This window comes from Hoplias malabaricus, chromosome 17 (genome assembly GCF_029633855.1).
Source record: "Hoplias malabaricus isolate fHopMal1 chromosome 17, fHopMal1.hap1, whole genome shotgun sequence".
NCBI classification, from domain to species: Eukaryota; Metazoa; Chordata; class Actinopteri; order Characiformes; family Erythrinidae; genus Hoplias; species Hoplias malabaricus.
In genome coordinates this window covers 29,145,395-29,172,523 of record NC_089816.1, presented here as the reverse complement: position 1 = coordinate 29,172,523, position 27,129 = coordinate 29,145,395, and the positions used below count along the sequence as shown (strand labels likewise).

Genomic DNA, 27,129 nt, shown 5'->3' with positions numbered 1-27,129 from the left:
TGTCAGATGTGGGCTGTGTAAATAAAAGCATATACTGTTCTATTTGAGTGTATAGATACTTAGCAAATCGAAATGTGGACCCATCCTTGTTTTGCCTTGAAAAAGATCAAATATAACGTATAATCTGAATTCAGGCTACATCTACCATCTTAATCTTGGTCCTTCTCTGCAGAAGTAGCGTTGTAACACGTGTCTGTGTGAGTTATTACTCCAAAACGCTCTGAAATGGAGAACCATGCTTCTTTTAGCAGTGACCTCCCACCATGTCTCCCACAAAGTCAGCGGTGGGCGGGTCGCAAGCGCTCAGCTTTCAGTCGCTCCCGCACGGTCACAGCCCTGATCTCGCACGCCCATTGGCTCCTGTCTGCGGCTACGTCACGATCATGATTAGAATTGATGATCGGACGTTTTGATTTCATTGTCTGGCGAAGGGGACCCGTGAAAAAATCTGCTGAATTCAGGCGGCCGTTCGATTTGGCAACAAAAACAAAGGTATCTCTCACGTTTCGTAGCGCTTGACGGTTTTAATGTGTTTTCGGCGACACGAGGGACATCCCCCCCGGCTCCGGAGAGGTTAGGTCATACATATTTTTGACCAGCATCGGGGTCGCAGGCGTTTGAAAATAAAAGAAAAAAGTTTATGGTGGTCTCCGAGGGCCGGGGTGGGCCTTTCTGCAGAAGCTCGAGATCCACGCTGCTTTTTTGGCAGTCCCGCCGATTTTGTGCCAGATGGAAACGTGCCTTTGACGTGGTTTGGGCTTGTTCTAGTGTCGGGAAAGTTGCGTTAGGATTCGCCGTTCACGGAGCGTGGATCCGGCGGCCAGCTTTTTTGTTTCACCCGTTACGGGGAAAATCTGGGAGGGTGCTTTTGCGTTTTCCTCATCAATTGTGCTGGAGATGTAATCATTATTTCATTCGCTAGCCATGCGCACTGAGGCTTTTCTGAACGGAGAAAAGCCAATAACCCCGCGCCGCCTCCCTCCTTATTAAACCAAACACTGGAGCAGTCCTCACAGCCGCCAACCCCGAGGAAATCTCGGGAAATACCGCTTATTTTATCACACCCCTCAAACGAGCTACCTTTATAGGCAGCCGAAATAACAGGAGTTAGCGGAGAAGCTGTAGTTGTGAACAGCTGAGGACCATTAGGCCGATATTTTAACCAATTTTCACGGGCTACCCCTGCTGCGATACAATGTTTTTAGCATTGTGGCTAGTAGCAGACCGGTTAACTTCACTAGTTACAGTTAGCCTCCTTTCCGCTGCCTTTGTTTCATACACGAACACTGTTGTTGGATACGTTAAAGAAAACCAACTGAACCAAAATATTTAACGATATACGTCGCAGCTCACATGCTTTTTTTATTACAGTGTGTGTTATAATACAGTTGGCTGATAAAATGTGACACAGCCAGAGACCGTAAAACGTTACAATTATAGAAACTACAGTATAAGGAGCCAACGTATGGTTTTGAACGCTGCACAGGCCTGTAGGCTACATCCCATAAATAAACCAAAGATAACGTTACAGTAACTATGTAACTATTAGGTGTAATTCTGAGATATATATATAAGCTTGTATGTTCGGAATATGGGTTACCGTGAACTGGAATTCTATAAGAAACTCAGAATTGATAAACCTTTAGGCTGATATTTTAAATAAAAAATGAAAAATGCTGGCTTTATTTTACGCGTGAACGCTACCTTGAATAAAAGTGTTTACATTTGCAGACATGCACTAATCTTACAGGAAAGCAATAAAGTCCGTTTGGTAGTTTCCTGCCCAAAACACTTGGCAGTTAGTATGGAGACCTTAAGATCATGTGCAACTGCTCCAGAACGACCCATTTCGTTTCAAGCTAGTCTATGGGTTTTATCCAATATTTGTGCACCATTGAAAGACTGTGTTCAAAATGGGTGCACCTTAGAGCAGATTAATTCATGTATTTTAAAGTGTGTATAGCAGCGTTTATACACACAGAGTTCATTAATAAAGAGTTGGAATATAATCATAACCGGTGTAAATTCAAAGCAGTTTTTTGCGCTGTCTTTTATTTATTACACATTCAGATCATTGGTGTAAATGGTTGGAGCTGTTCCGCTTTGTGTCATTCCCTCTCTTGTCTTCCAGACTCTTGTTTGGCCAGATCACTTGAGAGAGTGGTCAACTCAGCACCAGCCAAAAGTCAGACCATGCCACGTTGTGAGGAAGCCCCCAGCAGATAGCGCCATGGCAGATCTTAGATCATGAGATTTAGCCAAAACTTTAGCTAAATTTTAAAACAAAAAAAATTGACCAAGAAAGTAAACGATAATTGGTGATCGTGTGCATGCTGAATGGCTTGCCTGAGTGTTGGTGTACAGTGGCAGTGCTTGTGTGCTGTATGATAGAGCTCAGTTATTTGGCCAGCTGGTCACCTGGATTTCTCCCTCACCTCACCCACCAGAAGCATGGAAACATGGCAGGAGAAGCGAAGTATTCAGACTGTGAGTATGTGGACAAAATGGCTAAACAATTAACACAGAAATAAACTTGCAGCTTCAAAAGTTGTGCCAGGTCGTGAAACAGACCATCCAAGTGTTTAGGTTTGTAACCATAGTCGAGATATCAGGCTTACATATGTCTGTAATTCAAAATTTGAACATTCTTCCATGCTCTTGTTGTTTAATGGAATGTGTTACATAGTAATAAAACTGACAATAATCACTTTATTAAAAAATATTGAATTTTATGGGGTCTTGCCCAAGGACTCTTATAGAAATAGAGAGGTTTAGTTAGTTGCCTGGGCTGAGAATCCAATCCTAGTTTGCTTGGTGGAGAGAACACTCTTAGCAGGTCTGTATATAAGAATGGGTTAAAAATGAGGCTATTCTTCCCTGCACCTTATAAAATTGTTGATGATTCAAATGTGTGCAAATATGATGGCATGTGAATAAAATATGTTAAATCAACTCAGTTACTGCCTGCATGTTTACTCCTTTTGGCAAGAATTGTGTTGTGTGATTTGCCATTTTTTAATCAAGTAGATTCAAGCATAATTTTTCACACACTCTTGAGCTTGGAAGGTCTTGTTATTGAGATGATTAGTTGAAGTTGTTGACGCAGGGATTGCACTAAAATATGACGAGAAGGGGACATCCAGGATCAGGGTTGAGAGCCACTGCTGTAAAGACATAAATGATGTTGTTTGGATGGGGGTCATTAGCCCAGTGTTCTAAATCATGGAGTCTAATGTCTTGGGGACCTTCTGCCCTGCAGTTTCAATCCATCAATGACCCGGCACCCCTGATCCATATTATTATCAACAATTTATTAAAAGCCTGAGCTACATCAGACATGCTTATCAGGGATTAGTATAAACTCTGGGGTCCCCAGGACTGCAGTTCAAAGACACTGCTCTAAATTGTCATCAGGCCTGAGGCTATGAGAGACTGCACATTCAGATAAAGCAGGTTTTGTTAATGTAGCTTTTGTTTTCTTCACCTATTTCTCAGATGAATCTACGATCAGTGTTCACAGCTGAACAGCAGCGTATCCTTGAGCGTTACTATGAAAATGGCATGACTAACCAGAGCAAGAGCTGCTTCCAACTCATTCTGCAATGTGCCCAGGAGACCAAACTAGATTTCAGTGTGGTCAGGGTAAGCTTCTCTTTATTAAGTGGCTATTAAGTCTGAGTGTGGGGAATTTTATAAATGTTGTTTTTATACCCTGCTTAGTAAAAATAGTTTGCTTGCTTACTGTTCCCCTGGAGCTACAAATAAATTACTGTGTTCCACCTGTTATTACACAAAAAGACACATTTCTACCAAATTTTTAGTCTGTTTTTACACTGCATTCACTAATTTCAAAAATACATATTTATGTGGTTTCTATTGCCAAAAAATTCAGCCTTCAAGATGGCTACTCCATTTCTTTAGATTTATTTTTACTTTAATAGGTATGTGTCATAAAATATTGGCAAATGAATAAGGAAGTTTGAGATTACTTTATAGTTTGAGGCATCAAATATTTAAGGCATGGACTTTTACACTTTTTTTGCTTTGGGATGGGGGTACGTTATGATTTACAAGGCAATCGTGTAAATGAAAAATATCACTGACACTGGCACTGCAGCAGTGTTGAGTACGTTTTTTGGTTTGTCTTAATAATGTAAGTACATGCAGTAATATTCTGTTCATATGGCTTTAGACATGGGTAGGCAACAAGAGACGGAAGCTAGCCTCCAAGGCGGATAAGAATGGTGTGTCTGGCCTCTCTAATCATCCACTAGCAGGGCCCACCGGGGCCCTTGTTGCTGGATCAGTGTTACCAGGAGAGCTGGCTGCAATTCGAGCTGTGCAACGTGGTCCAGTTGTAGCCCACCTCCTCCCACCTGCAGCCTCCTGTCCTTCCTCCTCTTCCTCCCCCTCCTCCTGTTCACCACTCAGCAGTGGCAGTGGAACCAACAATAACAACGATGTCATAGTGACGGGTACGTACTCTCTACTGCGCAATGCCAACCGCCTGGACTCTTCTTCTCAGAGCAGGACGGGGTCAAAAACTATGCCCTTACAATCTGATCCTGAACTGGGTACGCAGGCTCGTCCAGCCTTGCACTCAGGCCCAGTTTCCCTCCACTCAGCTGCGGTGGCTCTCCAGCGTAAAGCTTCCCACATCCCTACCTCCAGTGCTCTGATTCTGAGCCAGATGAAGAGGACATACTCACCTCGAGAACCAGTGACTGTTGCTCCCAGCTGGGCAAAGCAATACGGAACTCCACAAAACCATGGACAGTCATGGCCAAGCATTTCACACCAACAAACCTTGCCAGTGCGCAATAGCCCTCCAGCCAGTACCTCAGAGAGTGGGGTTAGGATCCAGCAGGTGTACACCATTGCTGGATTAGGGGAATCCTCCCAACGTTCTAACCCTGGAACTAGTCAAGAACGAAGTTCGAAAAAGCCGCAACAGGCAGATACATCAGAGACATTTTCAATTGCAATGGAAACGGGTGATGTGGATGATGAGTATTCGAGGGAAGAGGAACTGGCTAACATGGGTGCGCAGATACAACTGAGCAAGTCGGTTAGTAGCAGTGTTAACGCAGTAGAAGGCAACAGAACTTCGGCACGTGGGCCTTCCTTGATCGATAGCAGGGGTATGTACACAGGGACTGCAAGGAACCAGCCATCGGCACCACTCAGTTCCCCAAACTCTGCCCTTGTTGGAGAGAAAGGGTGCCAAACCAACAGTTCTTTACTTCTTAGTACTGCCTCCCGAGACAGTTATCCATTCAGACTCTTCACACAGACTTCTCCATCAAGAATACCAAGCCTCAAGGTATAGTAATAACTAGCACACCTCACCTTTTGATGTATTACACCATTTAAAAAATACAATATACTGAGAATATATATGAAAATATATTATGATATATAGGAGAGTGTTCTCATCACAAACACACTTTCATTTAGAATATCAACAAAAATGGTCATTGAACCAGGGCGGCTTCAGTATTGCATATTAATGTGTGTGAGAGTGAGTAATGCATTTTCAGTATTAGCCTTGTAAAGTGGGGACATCATGGAGCTGAACTTGTGGAGCACGGTATAAGCACCCCACTGGAGCTCACAAGCCAACGTGCAAGTGCCCAGCTGGAGGTACTGGAATGTGGCTTAAGCACCCCACTGGAGCTTCCTGGAGCTACCAGTGTGTGATATCACCAAACAGTGAGGAACACTGTGTGCTGTGTACACTTGTGCTGTGGGCAGACCTCTCTTACTGTTAGCCAGTAAAAAAAAAAAAAAAACAATAACGGGACATTATTTTTAGGGTGTTCTTGCAAATATACATTATTACTTCCTTTTATAAAATTATGATTATGATATTGCTAGCCAGGATGTCTTAAATGACATATTAATTAATAATATTTATTATAGGTATTTAAGGAATAACACTAGTAGTGCCCATCATGAGTCTTTATTGTCTGATACTTTATTATTTTTTAATTTATTTAAAAATTAATGCAAAAGCTTGCAATATGTTTTATCTGTTCCTTTCTAAAACTTAGTTCACAATTCAAAGTAAATGTTTAAGAATGTGGTTCAAGCAATATTAATAAAACTATACAAATGAAACATTGCCTTTATACATTTTATAATTCAAATGGTAAACAAAAAAACAGTTTTTAAACAATTTTTTTTTCACATAAATAGATTTTCCATTGTATTCATTAATTCATTCATTATCTGTAACCACTTATCCAATTTAGGGTCGCGGTGGGTCCAGAGCCTACCTGGAACCATTGGGCGCAAGGCGGGAATACACCCTGGAGGGGGCGCCAGTCCTTCACAGGGCAATACAGACACACACACATTCACTCACACACTCACACCTACGGACACTTTTGAGTCGCCAATCCACCTACCAACGTGTGTTTTTGGACTGTGGGAGGAAACCGGAGCACCCGGAGGACACCCACACGGACACGGGGAGAACACACCAACTCCTCACAGACAGTCACCCGGAGGAAACCCACGCAGACACAGGGAGAACACACCAACTCCTCACAGACAGTCACCCAGAGGAAACCCACGCAGACACGGGGAGAACACACCAACTCCTCACAGACAGTCACCCGGAGGAAACCCACGCAGACACAGGGAGAACACACCAACTCCTCACAGACAGTCACCCGGAGGAAACCCACGCAGACACTGGGAGAACACACCACACTCCTCACAGACAGTCACCCGGAGGAAACCCATGCAGACATAGAGAGAACACACCACATTCCTCACAGACAGTCACCCGGAGGAAACCCACGCGGACACAGGGAGAACACACCAAACTCCTCACAGACAGTCACCTGGAGGAAACAAACGCAGACACGGGGAGAACACACCAACTCCTCACAGACAGTCACCCGGAGGAAACCCACGCAGACACAGGGAGAACACACCAACTCCTCACAGACAGTCACCCGGGGGAAACCCACGCGGACACAGGGAGAACACACCAACTCCTCACAGACAGTCACCCGGAGCAGGAATCGAACCCACAACCTCTAGGTCCCTGGAGCTGTGTGACTGCGACACTACCTGCTGCACCACCGTGCCGCCTTTTCCATTGCATTCTCCCCTTAAAATAAAGTTTCAATTAAAACCATGAGCTTAAACAGTAAATATTTTTTAGGTTAGGTACATTACTGTATGGAAAGTGCTCTTAAGCTGTTTTCTGTGTTTTGATAGGTAAGTAGCATGTCGGCTCCGTGGCTTCTTAGCAACTCTCGTAAAAGAACGGTGAGTGTTTAAACTTCCTGTCAGCTCTTACGATGCCTCGTTGTAATTTTCAAACTTAATTTTTGTACATCTTTCATTCATACAGCTCCAGGATAGGACACAGTTTAGTGATGGGGACCTGTACACACTGAAGAGGTACTGGGACAATGGTATGACCAGTCTGGGATCTGTGTGCCGAGAGAAGATCTCAGCAGCAGCCACAGAGCTCAATGTGGACAGTGAGATCATTAAGGTCAGTAGGTTACGTGCCTCAGCAATTTTTTCCATCTTTCTATTGCCTTGATATGGGATATATTTCTCCAGATATGTGAAAAAACACCAGCAATTCCATCACTTAGTAAGTTAAACTGCATCAGCAGTTATGCATGCCACTAAGCCCTTTGATATTGAATATTTTATTTATATTAATATTTTTCCGGCAGACCTGGATCGGTAACCGCAGGAGGAAGTATCGACTCATGGGCATTGAAATTCCACCTCCTAAAGGAGGCCCAGCAACCTTTCCTAAAGTAGCCAGTACTGAGCCGCCTTCACCTCTGACCCCTGAGGAGGATGAGACCAGTAGTGTGAAGCCCTCAGAGGACAGTGAACAGCATGAAGTTGTGTCACTTTGCTTGTCTGAAGGTACGTTAAATCCTTCATTTTATTGTATGTGACTATTTAACTAGTGGACATGACTTAAAATGTCTCATTTAATAATTTTTAGTTATTGACTAATCAGGGTTTCAGACATGTCATGTTTTAAATTGTGTGTGTATTAAATCATTTGTTTGTATATTTTTCTTAATCACTCTGATTATGAGAGTCAAGTATTAGTACATCATTGCTGTAAAATTTGATATAATAATTATATCCACACTTTAGTATAAGTTACATTTTATTTAAAGTAATTTTAGAACATGCCGACTAATGCATTTGAAATGTCATGTTCATATTTATTGCGATATATGTTTTTAAAGATGGCGTGAGCGACGCTTATCTGAAAGAGAATGATGAGAATGATGGGCATGACGGTTCGAATAATTCTGCTCTCGCTAATAATGTGGTAAGACAATATATTACACACATTCATATTTCGTGTTAAATGTACAGACTGGTGATGAATTAAAAGGACAAAAAAACACGTTATTGCCAAAACTTTATTTACACATCTGCTTTTGCACGCATATGAACTTGAGATATCCCATTTTTAATCCATATGGTTTACTATGATGTCGGTCCACTCTTTGCAGTTATAACAGCTTTAACTTTTCTGGGAAGACTTTCCCCAAGGTTTAGGAGAGTGTTTATGGGAATTTTTGACCATTCTTTCAGAAACGCATATGTGAGTTTAGTTATTAATGTTGGACAGGAAGACCTGGCTCGCAGTCTCCGCTCTAATTCATCTCAAAATGAATATCGGGTTGAGGTCAGCACATGTGCAGGCCAGTCGAATTCTTCCTAACCACATTTGCTCATCCACATCTTTATGGACCTTGCTTTGTGCACTGGTGCACGGTCATGTTGGAACAGGTAGGGGCCATCCCCAAACTGTTCCAACAAAGATGGGAACATGAAATCGCCCAAGATCTCTTGGTATGCTGAAGCATAAAGAGTTCCTTTCACTGGAACTAAGGGGCTGAGCCCAACTCCTGGAAAAAAAACCCACTTCTTAATCCCTTCCCCCAAACTTAACATTTGGCACAATGCAGTCAGCCAAGTACCGATCTCCTGCCAGCTGCCAAACCCAGACTCGTCCATCAATTTCACGACTGGACTTCCTATCACGGTACCAAACTGGAATTTAATGGGCTTCTGGGAGTAACCCATTCTTTCACAAATGTTTGTTGAAGCAGTCTGCACCTGAATTAAATTGTTTGGATGGGTGAGTGAATATTTTTGGCAATATAGTGTATAGTGCCAGTTGTGTACCTTGAAACTCCATTACATTATCTACTTCACAAGGAATCTTAAATATCTGTGTTTTCATATGAAAATTATGAAATTAGTTCACTTTAAAAATCTACAATGAACAATAAAATATGGTGCCATTATTTTCCCACCACACTGAAACTTACCACCACAGTGGCAGATTTTCTGAGTGTAGGAATGTGTTAAAACATCACTAGCAATCAGAACAACTTTAATGCACTGGAGGAATGGAACACCATTCTTCCAATAAAGAATGGTGGAGAACAAGTTGGAGAAAAGTGCTTTTCCTGCAGTTGGTGTTTTGATACTGGTGGAGAACACTAAACATGTTGTTCCCAGGTCTTCCTTCCATAAGTCTTCAGCTGATTTGAGATCTTGAAAGTGCAAAAACCATAGCGTATGATTTATAGCTATGCCTTGTCTTGTCATTGGAGCAGTGTCATCAAAAAAAAGGATAGAAGTGTTTCTTCATAGGATAAAGCTTATCGCTCAGAATAACTTCATATTGATTTCAGTGACTGTTCTCCTTGAAATAACAAGGAGACTCAAACTGTGCCAGCATATTGTCCATCAAATCATCACAAGCCAGCCTTTAAACCACCTTACTCTAGGGGTGAAGCATTCATAACCCAATGTTCTCTTGATTTATGCCAAAACATGCGCACACAGAATATGGTGAGGAGGAAGGATGATTCATTTGACCAAATCCTACTGTAATATGCTCCCATTTGTGTTCTTGCAAACACAGAGCTGTACACAGTTGTACTCATGCACAGGCTAAATATATAGCATTTGAACATCAATATCTAATTTGATTTACTGATTTACTTCCTGTAGAACTAATCACATGTTACTATGGTCTTTGTTCCTATTTATACATGAACCACTTGGGCATTCTTTCTGATCGAAGCTCCTGCAGTCCATGCACTAATACCGAAACCTCTTCCAAAGACGGTTCTTTTCCTCTTGCCCAACATCAGTTACTCGCTCAGCAGTTTTTAAAAATGTCACAGAGCTTTTAATGACATTATTTACCTAATTAAATGATGTAGAACACATTTTTGAAAATATCTGCTCTTGGTCTGTTTATCATGTGATTTTTTTTTTTTTTTTTTTGTTTCAAGTTAACATTTGACCCACAAATTCCATTTGATCCTTTCCATATACCACATTAGCACACTACAGAGTGCATCTGTATTCTGGGCTGACAGTGATATGCCATATTTTTCATGTACATACAGTTATGGCAGAAAATGAAGCATTTCTCCCAGAAAATGATTGCAATTGCACTTGTTTTGTTATACACATGTTTATTTCCTTTGTGTGTATTGGAACAACACAAAAAACAAAGAAGCCAAAATTCATATAATTGAATGCAAAATTAAAAAAGTGAGCCAGACAATATTATTGGCACCTTTTCAAAATTGTGATTAAATAAGTTTGTTTCAAGCATGTGATGCTCATTTAAACTCACCTGTGGCAAGTAACAGGGATGGGCAATTTAAAAATCACACCTGAAACCAGATTAAAAAGAGAAGTTGACTCAGTCTTTGCATTGTATGTCTGTGTGTGCTGTTGGGAGAAGGCATCCTTCAAATACGAGAGACCTGGAGCAGTTTGCATAAGAAGAGTGGTCCACTATCCCAGTTGAGGAGTGTAAGAAGCTTGTTGATGGTTGTAGGATGCGATTGATTTCAGTTATTTTGTCTAAAGGGTGGCGGCACGGTGGAGCAGCAGGTAGTGTCGCAGTCACACAGCTCCAGGTTGTGGGTTCGATCCCCGCTCCGGGTGACTGTCTGTGAGGAGTGTGGTGTTTTCTCCCTGTGTCCGCGTGGGTTTCCTCCGGGTGCTCCGGTTTCCTCCCACAGTCCAAAAACACACGTTGGTAGGTGGATTGGCGACTCAAAAGTGTACGTAGGTGTGAGTGAATGTGTGTGTGTGTGTGTAGCCCTGTGAAGGACTGGCGCCCCCTCCAGGGTGTATTCCTGCCTTGCGCCCAATGATTCCAGGTAGGCTCTGGACCCACCGCGACCCTGAATTGGATAAGCGCTTACAGATAATGAATGAATGAATGTCTAAAGGGTGTGCAACCAAATATTAAGTTGAGGGTGCCAATCGTTTTGTCCAGCCCGTTTTGTCCAGCCCAATAAACGTGTATAACAAAACATGTGCAACTGGAATCATTTTCTGGGGAAATTTCATGATTGCCAACACTTTCGGCCATGACTGTATTTACTGTAATTACCCTATATGTTAAGTGTAGCTAAGAAAATGGCCAGAGAGTGTAGAAACAAGGAGGTCATGCTTTTTGGTGCATTATTACATATACATACATTATATATGTCCATTCATTGCCTTATTAATGCGTGAACTTTAATAACCCTATCTACAAATTTATTTAGATAACCCTGTCTGCAAATTTCTTTTAAACAGAAGATTGAAATTGTTGATGAAGAGGATGATGAGGATGATGATGTTGCCGAGCTGATGGCCACGGATATGGAACAAATGCATAGTCTTTTAGAGTACAAAGTAAGTACAGAACATGTAACCCATGATATTAACATTCATAGTGCTCAAAAACGTTTAGTAATGAGGAACTTTCACAACAGGTTAATTATTTTATATATCTTTGAATATTAAAACTTATTTTTTCCTGATTTTTGGTTTTAGATACTATAGCCATGTTACCATTACATTATCATTATTTCCCCAGATTATTTGCTGATTATGGACAGTTGTATTATGGTTAACCTGATTTCAGACACTTTTTATTATTATTATGTCTCAAAAGTGTTCCCACTTACCTTTTTTGAGAGCACAGAAATGCTTATTTTTAATTTGTTATATTGGTAAATCTCTTTATTTATGCACGCCATTGTTAGCAGGTAGTAAGATATAGAGTACATTGGCCTTGTATTAAGTAGTTAAAATCATGATATTATATATTGCAGCTGAATTAATAGCTGAAAATAAAAGTGTATATACTGAGAAAGAATAAAATTATAGTCATAGCAAAACCTAGAGCATGTCCTACCTTCTGATCACCACACTCTTGTCGTTTCAACTAATTTTCCCCAAACTCGTTGTTAAATACAGACACTTTATTTTTTTTTCCCTGCTGTGTTTTTCTTTTCTTTTTTTTTCTCCCCTCTCTCTGCTACAAAGTGATGCATGGCCAGTCACGCCTTAAACTGTGCACTGCCACTCATCTATAATCCTTTCCCTAAATGAAAATGTTTCTGCTTGGCTGACGAGCTCTGGAATTCACTCTGCTCTGCCTTGCTCCCAGACACCCACAGCGTCTTGGCTTTGCATACAAATAGTGACAGTGGCAAATCATTTCCAAGCATCAATTTGGGTATAGTGAAATGCTTGTGCATTTTTGTTAAGTTTGCATTTTTATATCTGGATTACGTTTTACTGGATGATTCATTTAGAGCACAAGCTTGCAAATAAATAAATAAATAAATAAATGTGTATTGCTTGTAAACAACAATTGACTGGTATTTTTCAGGAAATTTGTGCAGCACTTTACAATATTGCACAATCATTATACTAAAAATAACACATGGGTATAGACTGTGCCTGGTATACTTGTGTAGAATTGTGTTTTTACTATCATATATTATAATAATACAAAGTAAACAAACCCTGTTTACTGACAGGTTGGGATGATGTGGAAAATATAAATAAAAAAGAGAATGTGAAAAATCATTTAAAGACCAGATCTAAAATGAACAATAAATACCCGTTTATAAGTTGATGTCAGCAACACCTTCCAAAAAAGTTGGGATGAGGCAACAAAAGACAGGTCAAGTAGTGTAATGCTACAAAGATATATATAGAATGTTATATGTATAATATTATATAATTATAAGACAATGATTGTTGTATATATACATACACATACAGTGACGTGAAAAAGTGTTTGCCCCTTCGCGATTTATTTTTTTGCACGTTTGTCACTTTTAAATGTTTCAGATCATCAGACAAATTTAAATATTAGTCAAAGACAACACAAGATGCAATTTTTAAATTAAGGTTTTTATTAAGGTAGAAAAATATCCAAATAAACATGGCCCTGTGTAAAAAAAAAAAAAAAAAAAGGTGTTTGCCCCTGATTGGGCCACCCTTAGCAGCAACAACTGCAAGCATGTGTTCGCAGTAACCTGCAATGAGTCTTTTCCCAGTAAACATTTAGCCGTTGATTCAACGTTGAAATAACGTAATGACTGCCGTCTAATCAACGTTCTCTTAAGGTTGAAAATGAAAGTTGAAAAGACAAACACAGACATTGAAAAGACGACTGTTAGACGTATTTTGGACGTCCATTGACATTATTAATTGGTCCCGAAATAAATTACTTGTATAAAACGCATTTTGGACGTCCACTGACGTTATCGATTGGTCACCACTTGATAACTAGCTTAAGATGGCTTTTGGACGTCCATTGACGTTTAAAATATGTCCTTGACGGACAGACTACTTTTAGATCTATTTTGAACGTCCAGGGACGTTCCTTGTTTACTGGGTTACAGCACAGAATTTTGGCCCACTCATCTTTGCAGAATTGTTGTAATTCAGCCTCATTGGAGGGTTTTTGAGCATGAACCGCCTTTTCAAGGTCCTGCCACAGCATCTCAATAGGATTCAGGTCAGGACTTTGACTAGGCCACTCCAAAGTCTTCACTTTGTTTTTCTTCAGCCATTCAGAGGTGGACTTGCTGGTGTGTTTTGGATCATTGTCCTGCTGCAGTTCGTTTCAGCTTGAGGTTACAAACAGATGTCCGGACATTCTCCTTCAGGATGTTTTGGTAGACAGCAGAATTCATGTTTCCATTAAACACAGCAAGTCTTCCAGGTCCTGAAGCAGCACCAGACCATTACACTACCACCACCATATTTTACTGTAGGTATGATGTTCTTTTTCTGAAATGTGGTGTTACTTTTACGTCAGATGTAATGGGACACACACCTTCCAAAAAGTTCCACTTTTGTCTCATCAGTCTACAGAGTGTTTTCAAAAAGGCTTTGGGGACCATCAAGGTTTTCTGGCAAAGTTGCGACAAGCCTTAATATTCTTTTTGCTCAGCAGTGGTTTTCGTCTTGGCACTCTGTCATGCAGGCCGTTTCTGCCCAGTCTCTTTCTTAAGGTGGAGTCATGAACACTGACCTTAACTGAGGCAAGTGAGGCCTGCACTTCTTTTGATGTTGTTATGGGGTCTTTTGTGACCTCTTGGATGAGTCGTGGCTGCGCTGTTGAGGTAACCTTGGTCGGCCGGCCACTCCTGGGAAGGTTCACCACTGTTCCACGTTTTCACCATTTGTGGATAATGGCTCTCACTGTGGTTCGCTGGAGTCCCAAATCTTTAGAAATGGCTTTATACCCTTTTCCAGACTGATAGATCCCAATTACTTTCTTTCTCATTTGTTCCTGAATTTCTTTGGATCTTGGCATGATGTCTAGCTTTTGAGGATCTTTTGGTCGACTTCACTTTGTCAGGCAGGGCCTATTTAAGTGATTTCTTGATTGAGAACAGGTGTGGCAGTAATCAGGCCTGGGTGTGGCTAGAGAAATTAACTCAGGTGTGATAAACCACAGTTAAGTTATATTTTAACTAGGGGGTGGGGGCAAACACTTTTTCACACAGGGCCATGTCGGTTTACATTTTTTTTTCTCCTTTAATAAAATCTTAAATTTAAAAACTGCATTTTGTGTTTACTTTTGTCTTTGACTAATATTTAAATCTGATTGATGATCTGAAACATTTAAAAGTGACGTGCAAAAACATAAAAAATCATTAACACTTTTTCACACCGCTGTACATAAATGTACAATAACATAATGTAATTGTTTTATTATATATATAAAACTATATAATAACTATTATAAATATTATTACATATGATTATTGTTGTAGAAAATGTATTTGAAAAACGTAAAACATATTTCGCAATGGAATTTTTACATATGGTTAATTTTTATCATCTGTATTTTATCTCTATAATTTTCACTGATTGTCAATACAAGCACTTTTCACTCATTTATAGTGCATATATCTTCTAACAACATATAGTAGATGCATAGTGGATGCTTTTGGTCTTTCTAAAATCAAGGTCAAACAGAGAACTTATTTTTTTTATTATTATTATTATTATTATTTATTTTATTTTTTTAGCATGAAGAGGTCCAGTATCTTGAGAGCGAGCTAGAGAACCAAAAACAGAAGTACTTTGAGCTGAGGAATTTCACCAAAAGTCTACTGATAGCACTGAAGGATAGTGACAATGAGAAACAGCAGGTAAGAATAAGAGAAGAAGAACTACACTACGTATTCTGAATTATTCCTGCTAACAAAAAAAATGGACAAGCCTGTGCTTTATTTATATTATTACATTTTTTATATTATATTTAACTGCAAAGTGTAAAAAGCATTGCTGTTTATCATGTGTTTTGGTAATTATAACAATGTCTTTTAAAGGAACTGTTAGCCAGCCTACCTCAACAAGTGGAAGAAGACTTGGGGCTGAGTCTGGAAAGAGACACAGAGACCAGCATGGACATGACCTCCAATCAGAAGGATTCCTCTGTATCAGAGGAGGAGGGGGATGCAGAGCTGTTGTGACTTTAAACTCTGGGGCTAGTCCCTCCTCTCCTGTTCTCACACACTCCACACTGTGCCTGTGGAAGTAATAACGGACCTGCCGCTGCCTTTTTTACAGCATATCAGACTGTCTACTTAAGTGGATCAGATCCTACATCAATAAATAACACAAACTTGAGAATGGTCTGCATCTCTTTACTTTTTCTACTTGGATGAGTTTGTTCAGAAAACCTCAGAATATAGAGTACAGAAATATATATTTTAATAGAGATGTTTAATAGATATATCTTGAGCACCTCCAGGCTTTTTCCATTTTTTTTAAATGATGTCTATCTGCAAATTATTCATTACCACACCCAGTAATTTTGGCAGCTATTCATTTGTCTCTGTTCTAAAAATGTAACCTGAAGACGTTACAAGCAAGAGAGTCATTTGAATGATTGAGACCATTATGTTGACGCTGCACCCCAGAGCACTGAATTACAAAACGTATTGATTATGAGGCTGGATGGACTCAACTAGCTTTGGGCTCATCTCACTGTTTGAGCTGTTTCTTTGCGTTAAGCTCCTGCTACCTTAAGCCCAGTAATCTTAAAGCAAACTGAAAACTGAATCCTGGTTTACTGTTCAAGTGGTTATCTAAGGTTATAAGTCTACACTATTATTGATTTTGTTTTGTACCACTACTAAAAAAAAAAGGGTACAACTCAAATATTGCTAGTGTGACCTTTGTGTTCTTTACACATATACGAACCCCTGGGTGGGACTTAGTCTTTCTGTGTGGTTCGGGATAGAGGGGATGAGACTTAAGCTCCTTAATTCTACCAGGAAAGAGGATGTAAGCCGATGGCATTGGATGGATTTTGAAATGTTCTGGTCAAATTTCCCCCATGGAGGTCAAGTGTCTTAATGGCTAAAAATGTTACTAGACTCAGAGAAAAATCCAGATTTATTTATTTATTTATTTATTTTTTGGGAGGGGGTTTGGTGACTTTTTATATTATGGTTTGTTTCTGCTTTTTATCCAGGTTTTTATTATTTTGATTTAGAAAAACATAAATGAAAAGTGGCTTCAACGGTCCACATCATGGAACAGTGCATTTATTTATTTAAAATAAAGTGTGTTTGATATGCTAACACTGAACATATTCACACTCCAGTCCGTACAGTCAGTGGAAGCAGTCTGAATATTTTATTTTGGTGATATCATAACACCATTCCCAAATACCAACCTATACAATACCCTTGTACAGCTACCATGATTTTGAAGTCATTTATTCATGCATAATGACTGGGTTTGTGATTTACATATTTGGAAATATACAAAATGTGTAATTATTTCTTCCCACAGGAAAATTTTATAAACTATTTTAACCAAAATATTGTTTTATTTAAAAATTAGGATGTGTGTATGTTTGCCCACATTTTTGCATATTGTATCAGTAGCCTAACAGTCGTGATACATAAACGCACACACGTCTCAAACAACAACAAACGACCTTCAACCTCCTTCCTTTTTTCACATCCTTTAACTATAAAGCTTTTATAGCTCTATAATCACAGACTGTGGTCTATCTGTTACTCTGTATGGTGTTTTAGCCCACTTTCTGTTACTGGGTATTATCGCAGCGGCTCTGACGTGGTGGTGGCGGTGTATCTAGCGTGTGTTGCGCTGGTACAAAATGATCAGAAAGGACCAAGTAATGCCTGCTCTGTGGGGTTCCTGGCCATTTACAGACATGGTGAAATTGAGCAGAGCAACACATGGACTGCAGTCTGTAACTGAAGAACAATTTGCACCTATGGTAAGCTGACAAACTGGACAACGAGCCTAGCGACGAGGTGATTTTCTGGATGACGTTAATATATTTTAAAAACATATCTAATTTTTGTATTGTAATTTAATTCCTTTATTTTTATTTTATTTGTTATTACTATATGTATTTTTGTATTGTATGTGTTTCTGTACTTGGACGGGGGAAATCCTAAACTGAATTGCGTCAAATCTACGTCAGCGCTCGGCCCCGTTGCTGTGGGTAGCACGGAGGCGGCCATATTCGTGTCAATGGGAAAGTAACTCTCGGCCGGTTCGGTTCGCGTATGGTCCAGAAGAACAGAACAGAGCAGAGCCTCCACGGGAAAGAGCGTCTCTGTGTCTGTCTAAGCCCCGGCCGTGCTGCCCCGAACCGGACTTTAACCAGTCCCTAGCTCCAAGTGAGCGTCCAAAGGAGCCGCCGAGCCCGAGTCGGAGGAATGCCTCTCCACAGCAGAGAGTGACCGCGGGATGATGATGATGCCTTTCGCCCAGCCGCACGATTCCTGGCACAAAATGGAGGTGCATAGCGTTAGTAGTGAGGTATGTTAAAGTGCGCAGCTGAAAGAGTTTAGTTCACTGAGAGCTTCAGAAAGAAGCAGCGTCTGCAAATATACAGCCGCGGGTTCGACCTCTGAAATGTGCTAGCAACGTTAGAGCTGAATGTGGCTTCTTAATCGCTTGCTCTTGTCCCAATGATCCGGTCCACCTTAAAACCTGCTGATGTTACGACTTTATTTAAGGTGGAATTCCGACAAAAGGCTAACTTCAGCTTCGCTCTAAGATTGAGGTAAGAGCTGACGTTACCAGGCGCCGGAATGCTACTTAACTGATGCAGGATTTTAAGGTGGAACGGAGTATTCTGGCGAATGAGAAGCTAACTAAAGCAATTATGCTAGTTTATAAGAGATGAGCAGTTAGCAAAACAGCTAAAAGGGGGTTCCTATTGAAGTCTTAATGTGTTCCGTCTGTCACAAAGTTTGTACTTCTTTTCAGAAGTTCGGTCCAGAGTTGCTGGAAACTTTAATATGAACACGGGTTACATTTGTTTACTGTGTGCTCTTACAGCTTGAGTCCTTGCAGAAACATTAAAGCGAATGAGTTGAGCTTCAGTTAAAGGTTTAATTCCTCTGCAGTTGCTCAGAGTTGGCGGACTGGAAAACTAACCTTAGCCGTTCCATATGGGTTTTATAAGTGCAACTTGGTGCATGTGTTGTGGTGATAGGACACTACAGAGTACAAATGTAGAGTGAGTTTCTCGCCAGCAAGTTATTAGCTACTACTTAAACTGGGAAGTAAAAAACCTGAATGAAAACAATGCTTTGTAAATCTACAGGATGATAAATGAAGTAACGTATCCATCGCTGTCAAGACATTCGCCTCACGAAACACTAGCTGCGCTGTTTATCTTCTGAGACGTTTGTACCTCGTAAACATTGTAGTATTTGTAATTTAACACGACCAGACGAGAAAAGTGACAGCATTTTTTAGGTTAAGTACCTTGGTACTGACTAAGGAGGCTAGAAATATAAGTCTAATAACCTAGCTAATGTTTCACTATTTTTCTTCTTTATATATATATATATATATATATATACTATCTCAGTTTATTGTGCCCAGGAAAACAGTGGCAGATTGATAATAACAACTGGACCTGATATTATAATATAGGTATACTTTGTAGTTTTACAAGAACATACTATTGTCTGTTGCTCTGCACACTTTGTTAGCCCCAATGTACCTTGTATTAGTGATCTGGACCCCTGCGGAGCAAGTATTATTCAGGTCTTGGATCGTTCTCGGTCCTGCAGTGACAAATTGGAATGAGAAAAGTCCACCAATCAAATGAGAATGAAAATAGTTCACCAACCAAAAATATCTAGTCAGTGGCATCCTGTGGGCAGCGTTCTGTGATCACTGATATGTAGAGGTAGAGAGAAGTAGAGAGGATGACTAACACTAGACGTGAAGCAACCGAACTGCTGTTCCTGAATATGCATCTTGAACGTTGACCGACAAGATAGCTGTGTCTGATCGAGTGAACAGTGATTGGGTAGAGTAGAACTCTTAGCAGTATTGTTGTGTGTGATCCACCCCTACCAGCACAACACAAACCAACAGGCCACGACTGCAATGTCAGTGTCACTACAGAAATGAGAATGATCAACCATCCAGATAATACCTGTTATGTGATTGTTTTGAGGGTGTCCTGAAAGAGACAGACTCCAGTTTGTAAAAGTGGAAGTGCCAGGCGTAGCTTTATACAGTACTGTTGAGCCGATACAAGTGTGTATAGTATTAGTGAGACTTATTGGCATTAAATATACAGTCATTTCTAATGGGTTAATAATGTTGTAAAAATTGTAAAATAATCACTAGAAAGCTTTTGTCAAATCTAAACATCTGCCCAGTGCTGATAAATTTGTGTGCCATTATTTAGTTACATATCTGTATTATTCAGATATTTTTGTATTTCAATTCATGAGCAGTCTTACAGTTGGATAACTTGGGGTTGAGTCCTTTAGTATTGGTTGGTGAGGTAAGGTGTTATGCGTTAATGTGTATTACATGATCTGTGTGGGAGTAATGTTAATTGTATGCTATAAAAAACTTTGGAGCCAAATTTGTACGTGCCATTTGGAGTTTTGTTAAACTCGTTGTCATCACAGAACGTTTAGAAATACATCCACTCGCCACTAGAAATTCAATGATGTGAACTGTTGTTTTTGATGTAGATTCAAGACCCAAGTAAACCTGAAGTCCTCAGCTTTCTGGTCGTGGGATTTGAATAATTTCCTCAAAGCTTCTCAGAGAATGTGTAGAATTAACTATACAATCTATGTAAACATTAGAAAAGGAGTATTTACGTTTTAGATTCCATATTCCTCATTACATGTAAAAAGAAGCAAAGGTCTGTAAGAGAGACTTTTTTTTTTTGGGTTTTCCAGAGATCCTCTTGCAAAATACGTAGCATTTCCATTCAGTGATGGTGATAAATGGTATGAGTCATCCTCTTGAGGGATTGGGCCGAATGCATTAGATTGACTTGGTGTGCTGGATTGTTAATGGCTTTAAACAGGGATGCAGAAAGATACACAGTATTTTCTTCATCAAAACAAGAGTGTTGTGTCACTGTGCAATTTTGACCTTAGGGCCAGTATTCGCAGTTATATTTTAAAAGGTCGTAAGCCTGGTTATTGTAGGGAAGAGCTTTTATTTACTTACATTGCTTTCAGACATGAGCCAGTCTGTGTATTTAGTTAAGACGGACGTTCCTGTCAAAAGTCACTTATCATTCCAGTGTGCCTAGTGGACAGGTAAACAAACAGTGGGAAGACATGATCGGAAGTGACTAGCCTAGGCAGCTTAACCTACATGAGTTCATTGAATCCCCAAACAGCTTTAAAGCCTCACAAGGAAGGAGAATCATATTCTACCTGTCCTTTTACAAAAAAATGAATCATATAAACCTTTTAAAACAATTGAATTTTGAGAGAGCAGCATTTATTTATTTATTTTTTTGCAGTAGATAAAGGAAATAAAATGTTTCTCCTTTTGACTTATTAATTTATTTAATGTTGTCGTGAAACTGTTGATGGTGGAGGCGGTTAGTGATGTACCATGCTTGTTTGTGGTGCACACGCAGCTGAGAGAAGGAGGCGGCGGAAGTGTGGGACACCATAAGCCGCCCCTCACACCCTCTAACCTCCACGGACACTGACGTCAGTGCCTCCTTCCAAACGAGTGCATCACTATGGTTGGGGGAAGCGGGGGAGTGTGCCCTCCTCACTTTCTCCCACACGGAGGCTGTGGAGAAGCAGAGAGAGAGCGCTGCGGCTTGCAACTCCACTCCTACACACCGATTCAGCATGACACACTCGCAGAGCTGGGGACTTGGAGCGGTTTTGTTGCTCAGTAGCCATGCCTAGCTTGTGGCCTATGCATAAGCACAAGACTTTCTTCTGTTATTTGTTTTCTCTCACATTGACTATTGCAGTAAAATCTTATTCACAAAGAGCTTATGTTATTACAACATTTAGTTCAAACAAGCAGGAGCACACATGATCAGTTGTCTGACTTAGGCCACTAGATTAACTAGTGTGTTTAGTTAGATTGGACATCACTCTTCTAAAATGTTCTCTGGTAGTGATACACAATATTGCCAAAAATACTTCACTTAATCGTCCAAATAATTGAATTCAAGTGTTCCAATGACTTCCATGGACACACACGTATAAAACCTAGCACCTAGGCATGCAGACTAATTCTACAAATATTTGTGGAAGAATGTGTCACTCTCAGGAGCTCAGTGAATTCCAGTGTAGTACCTAGGCAACAGGTTCAGCTCTGAAATTTCCTTGCTACTAAATATTCCACAGTCACCTATCACTAGTGTTATAACAAAGTGGAAGCCATTGGGAATGACAGCATCTCAGCCATGAATGGCTAGGCCATGTAAAATGACGTCAGCGGATGCTTAGTGCGCTACAGTCAATCGCTACAGACCTCCAAATTTCATGTTGCCTTAAGATTAGCTCAAGAACAGTGTGTAGAGAGCTGCATGGAATGAGCTTCCATGGCCAAGCAACTGCATCCAAGCTTTACATCAACAAGCGCAATGCAGAGTAGCGGATGCAGTTGTGTGAAGCACAGTGTCATTGGAGTCTAGCAGTGCAGACTTGTTCTCTGTAGTAACAAATCGTTCTCCAGAATATATTATTGGCTGGTATATGAAGGCCCTATTTACACAGATCTGGCCTCCTGTCCACAGGAAAACAGAGGTGTTCAAAAACGCATTCCAAGTTGGAGATGTCTGAAGTCGCCGTTGTCACCATTCTCGTGTGGATGGCAGTATACTGATGTCACAGAGCATGCCTGTCTCTGGTTGAAATGCAAATAGCTCCTCTCTATATAGTGAAGTACATAAGTCATTAAAATACAATACACATGCAGCTAGCACTAGATTTCAGATTCCCACATTTAAATATGTGTAAATGACGCTGTATATAATGCCCTATTAAGCAGCAGAAGCTAAACTATGTAACTTTTGTAGGAGGGGAGGAAACCACAAAATCTGGACCCCTCATTTTATCCTTTGTTTCTGACTAGGTTGTTTTATTATTTCAAAATATGTCTCATTTTAATTATGGTTACAAAAAGATAAAGCTTTATTGCATATAATGTGTATAATATTTCTCAGAGAACCTATATATGGGCCCGGGGGATAAATAAGTAATCATTTATTTTTAGAAATAAATTATGTACATAAAGTAGGAGTAGAAATGTGGGTTCAGACCTGTGATCCTCTTCCTTAGACCTAGAACGTCAGTTACATAGTCAGGATGGTGCATTGTAGCTATGCAAAATACTATGTCAATGCTCTAATGTTACAGTTTTGCTGTAATTTTTTTTTAGGTCAATGGGCATCAGATCATGGACGAGCCAATGGACGAAGGAGAGTCCTTCCCACACTGTGTGAGTAGAACTTTGGTTTGTGTGTGTGTGTTTGAAGATGCATGGGTAAGGAGTGTCTTTCAGGTGATGTTATCACAGCTATAGTGTGCACTTGTGTGGGCCGTCTTTCAGTTCTGTTGCTTCCAGGCTTGGGTTTTAGCACTAATCCCTTAATATGTTGCTGCATCCCCATTTAATAAGGCTTGCTGTAGTAATAGAACACATTTCAGATATATGAAACTAAATCATATGAAAGATTCCAAAACAACTGACTCCATGGTGCACCCTTGTAGGAACTCATGTATGTGCCCAGTTCCCAGCAGACACTTTGTTTTGTCTGTGTAATACTGTGTGGTATAGGAGTAGGTCAGATCTCCGTCCAGTTAAGCTGATTAGTGGCTCTCGGAAGCAAAGGCTTCTCTTCAGCTCTGATTCTGCCTTGTACTCAGCACCGGCCAGCTTCGCCATCTCAGTCCCTCTCCTATTAATAATGCAGGCAGGATTTTTGTTTTTCCCCCCCTCGCCGCTGTGATGTGAAAGGCACTTTCGTCCGTGCTTACACCCTGGCGGCCTGGACTTATCTCTGTCTCTCAGGTTGCGTCGAGTCCGCCGAGAGGCCTATCCTGCCTCGCTTCCTCGCCCACAAGCTCTGACTCGGAGCAGCCAATTAATTACTGTGGCACACTTTTTCCGCGAGGCATGCCATTAAGTTGGCTGTTATAATAAATTCAGCCAGCAGGGAATACTGATTCACACTCTTTCCTCCAGGGCGTTAGTTTGCCTAACATCTATATTCAGACTGGTGCATTGTGGGTCCAAAGTCCTGAGTCTTCATATTAATGGTGGGGAGGACAGAAAGTCATTTTCATACGGAGAACGGCACATTTGGAGTTACAGAGATGACTGTTTTCCATGAGCCATCAGGCGTTCAACCGCTTGGTGTGGTGTGAAATGCGTGCGTTTCTGGCTAGGGTGAGAAATGCATGTTTAGCACCTAAGCCCTCTTGAAAGAAACAATTTTCCATCAAATGAATGTGGACACCTACTGTGATCTAAGTTGTATAATATATATTTATGTATCTATATAGTCATAAATGCTAAGCCAGTCTTCATTCTTTGTTTGAACTGAAGGTATTTGGGCATCCAGTGTTGTTATAAAGGTTTTTGTCTGTACAGGACGAAGGGTCCTATAAGGAGATCCCTATCACTCATCATGTGAAGGAGGGCTGTGAGAAGGCCGACCCTTCCCAGTTTGAGCTGCTCAAAGTCCTGGGCCAAGGCTCGTTCGGAAAGGTGAGTGCTTGTTTAAGTCAGTCTCATGGGCATATTGGGCTTATCGTCAGTATTGTATGAACAATGATTTTATTAAGAATATAGACAGGCCTGATTCACTTTGTTAGCACTAGAAATGTTGCCGTTTTAAGAGTGTGAGTATTGAAATAATATCATAGATGGGGATTTAAATCTTTTAGACCTACATTGTGGCCTTTGAGCTTTGCATACGGTTATTACTGTTAGTTATGTTATCATTTTCAGAGGCAACATTACACAAAAATATTGAAAGCAATTTTTCAGTATCCATAAATAATAAATTATTCACTCGTATTTGCATTTTATTTAAAAGCAATGGGCCTTTTGCACAAATTGCAAACTTGCCGCAATAAAGCTCACCGGATTTCTTTTTAATCTCCAGCAATACACTGAAAAGCGCCAAATTAATATGGCATAAAATACTGTACCTAGTGTAATATAACATTGAAACAAAGTGTTTTTTGGATAAGCAAAAACATAAATAGATTCATTAAATAAATAAATAAACGAATGACATCTAACTGGAAAGATGTCATAAATGTAAGAAATTAAAATCTGTTTAGTTATATTAGCTTTACCTTATATGCTCTAAAGACAGGGACCTCTTTTTTTAATCAAAGCACAAATTAATTCAGTTTGTGTCTGTAATAAATAAAAGCTTCCCATTCTGTAGCTAACCGGTAGTTACATTCCCCAGTTCATTTTAAACTGAACTAACTGCATTGTATCAACCTTTTAAGGTAGAATGCACATTTAAAATAGGAAGCTAACATGCATCTGCAAAGAGCAGACATAATGTAGTGTGCGTTGTAAGATTTATTCGATTTTTAAAACAGATAAGTAAATGTCTTCTTGCTTTCAAATCTAAAATAACAGGACAGTTTAATGAAAAGTAAATTGAATTATCTAGTGAATACAAAGATTTTTGTATCACTTTTGGCAGCTAGTAAAGCTGATTATATTCTATGGTTTGCTGTATTTTTACAATAATTTTCATGTTACATTACAAAAGCAAAACAGATATTAGATTAGGGCTGCAACTAATGATTATTTTGATAATCGATTAATCTGTTGATTATTTTTTCGATTAATTGATTATTAATCGGATAAAAAGGAAGACAAGCCAAATTTGGTTTCCTGTCTGTTACTCGCATATTCAGGATACCATCAGTGAGAACAGCTGCTTGCTGTGGTGTGCAGATCTTCTTCAAAACATAGTCAGCAATGCTGGGCTGTTTTTATCTGAGGTGAGAGAGAAAGTGTAGATATGAACATACACCTTTTTTAAGTTAATAACTACTGATCTAAAATGCAGACAACAATGCAGACAAATTGAAGTTACATAAATGGATATTGGGTGATGCTGCCATGTGCTGAGAATAAAAGAGAAATTCATCTAACACATGATCAGATATGGTTAAGATATTTAAGATTTTAGAGAACTAATGTTGTAATTGTATAAGGAACACACAACCTACCATTATTAAAAAATTAGTGTTTACATGAAGAATTAACCCAACTGTTACATTAATTTTATATTCATCAATATTTAACACAGTGTATGTAATGTAATATACACTTATAATGTATTATACACTTGGCTGTGATACTCAGACACTAACACGCAATGCCAGTCAGAAAAGACCTTGAAAAAGGCTTTAAATGTATTATTTAAAAAAAATGTTTGGATTTTTTTTTTTAACTCTGAATGTAACTGCCGCCACATTTAAGGTGGAACGGAAAACTCGCTAAATACAAGAGTGATATAAATTTACTAAAAATGAGACATCTTGTTTAACTACTCTAGCAGGCTCTAGTGACATTGAGTGAGAGAAAAAATAGAACTTGTCACTAACGTTAGCTTGACTAAAGCTACAGCCTGTTTTGGAACTGCTGGTCGAGCTGACACATTTAAGGTGGAAGAGAAAACTCGGGGGGGATGCTAAGGTTTGTTCGCTAAACGCGAGTGTAATATCAATGTACGAAGAAAAACAAATGTTGTTTAACTACTCTAGCAGGCTCTAGTAACATTGAGTGAGAGAAAAAGTAGAATTAACTTACTATACTTAATCTCTTTCACACATAGCACCAACAGGCTTCCTTTTCAGATGCTCATGCAGTGATGTTGTGCTGCCGTGCCATGCGAGATCAGCTGTGCACATTTTGCACCTAACGCTGTTCCTTGAAGGCGTTAAAGTAAAGTGTTCCCATACTTTTGATGACTCGGGTCGTACATTTTTCTCTCTGCTTGTGCTAACATTATCCTCTGCTGTGACCGCCTCCGCCATTTTTCAAACCCTTCTTCCAGAGTTCGTCACGTGTAGCAACTGTACCTATGTGTATAATAACTTAGACCCAACAAATCGATTATTAAATTAGTTGCAAACTATTTTAACACTCGATTTTAATCGATTAGTTGTTGCAGCCCTATATTAGATACAGTATATTTTGCCACTGTAAATATGTTCCTAGGATCCAACACAGTAGTGCTGGATGATGTGAGCACAATTCAATATCACGATTAATTGTACATTTTACCATGACTGCAATTAATGAACGATTGTTTTGATTTTATATTTTTTAACCCTCATTTTTGACGAGCCGTGTGCTTTAAATATGCTCCAGTATTAAATATGGGATATTTTTTTCTAATGTTGTCTATTGTTTTCAGAGCACTGTTTATATTTGGTGTGTGATTATGCTTTTACATAATCTCAGCGCTTACATTTGACTTCTTTTTGTTCAGTG

At 39.7% G+C, this 27,129-nt stretch overlaps 2 protein-coding genes across 2 annotated transcripts in view; both read left to right on the top strand.

Moving 5' to 3' along the window:
• The first annotated feature begins 385 nt into the window (after positions 1 to 385).
• hdx (highly divergent homeobox) lies at positions 386 to 15,967 on the top strand. The gene is made up of 11 exons (XM_066648445.1): positions 386 to 492; positions 2,132 to 2,487; positions 3,496 to 3,642; positions 4,193 to 5,323; positions 7,234 to 7,284; positions 7,370 to 7,516; positions 7,707 to 7,908; positions 8,244 to 8,329; positions 11,629 to 11,727; positions 15,378 to 15,500; positions 15,681 to 15,967. Exons 2-11 carry the CDS (start codon positions 2,452 to 2,454, stop codon positions 15,822 to 15,824), a joined length of 2,166 nt encoding a protein of 721 aa, XP_066504542.1. The 5' UTR covers positions 386 to 492; positions 2,132 to 2,451; the 3' UTR covers positions 15,825 to 15,967.
• A 1,867-nt stretch (positions 15,968 to 17,834) lies between these two features.
• rps6kal (ribosomal protein S6 kinase a, like) overlaps positions 17,835 to 27,129 on the top strand; it is a 36,125-nt gene continuing 26,830 nt past the window's right edge. Inside the window, exons 1-3 of the mRNA XM_066649133.1 lie at positions 17,835 to 18,159; positions 23,032 to 23,091; positions 24,247 to 24,363. Coding sequence (XP_066505230.1) covers positions 18,088 to 18,159; positions 23,032 to 23,091; positions 24,247 to 24,363 — 249 coding nt within the window. The 5' untranslated portion in view covers positions 17,835 to 18,087. The remainder of the gene's footprint in view (positions 18,160 to 23,031; positions 23,092 to 24,246; positions 24,364 to 27,129) is intronic.

Coding starts and splice junctions, on each gene's coding strand:
- hdx (XM_066648445.1), top strand. CDS start 2,452: ATGGAAACATGGCAGGAGAAGCGAAGTATTCAGACT. Junction 5,324..7,233: donor CAAGAATACCAAGCCTCAAG/GTATAGTAATAA, acceptor GTGTTTTGATAG/GTAAGTAGCATGTCGGCTCC. Junction 7,285..7,369: donor GCAACTCTCGTAAAAGAACG/GTGAGTGTTTAA, acceptor TCATTCATACAG/CTCCAGGATAGGACACAGTT.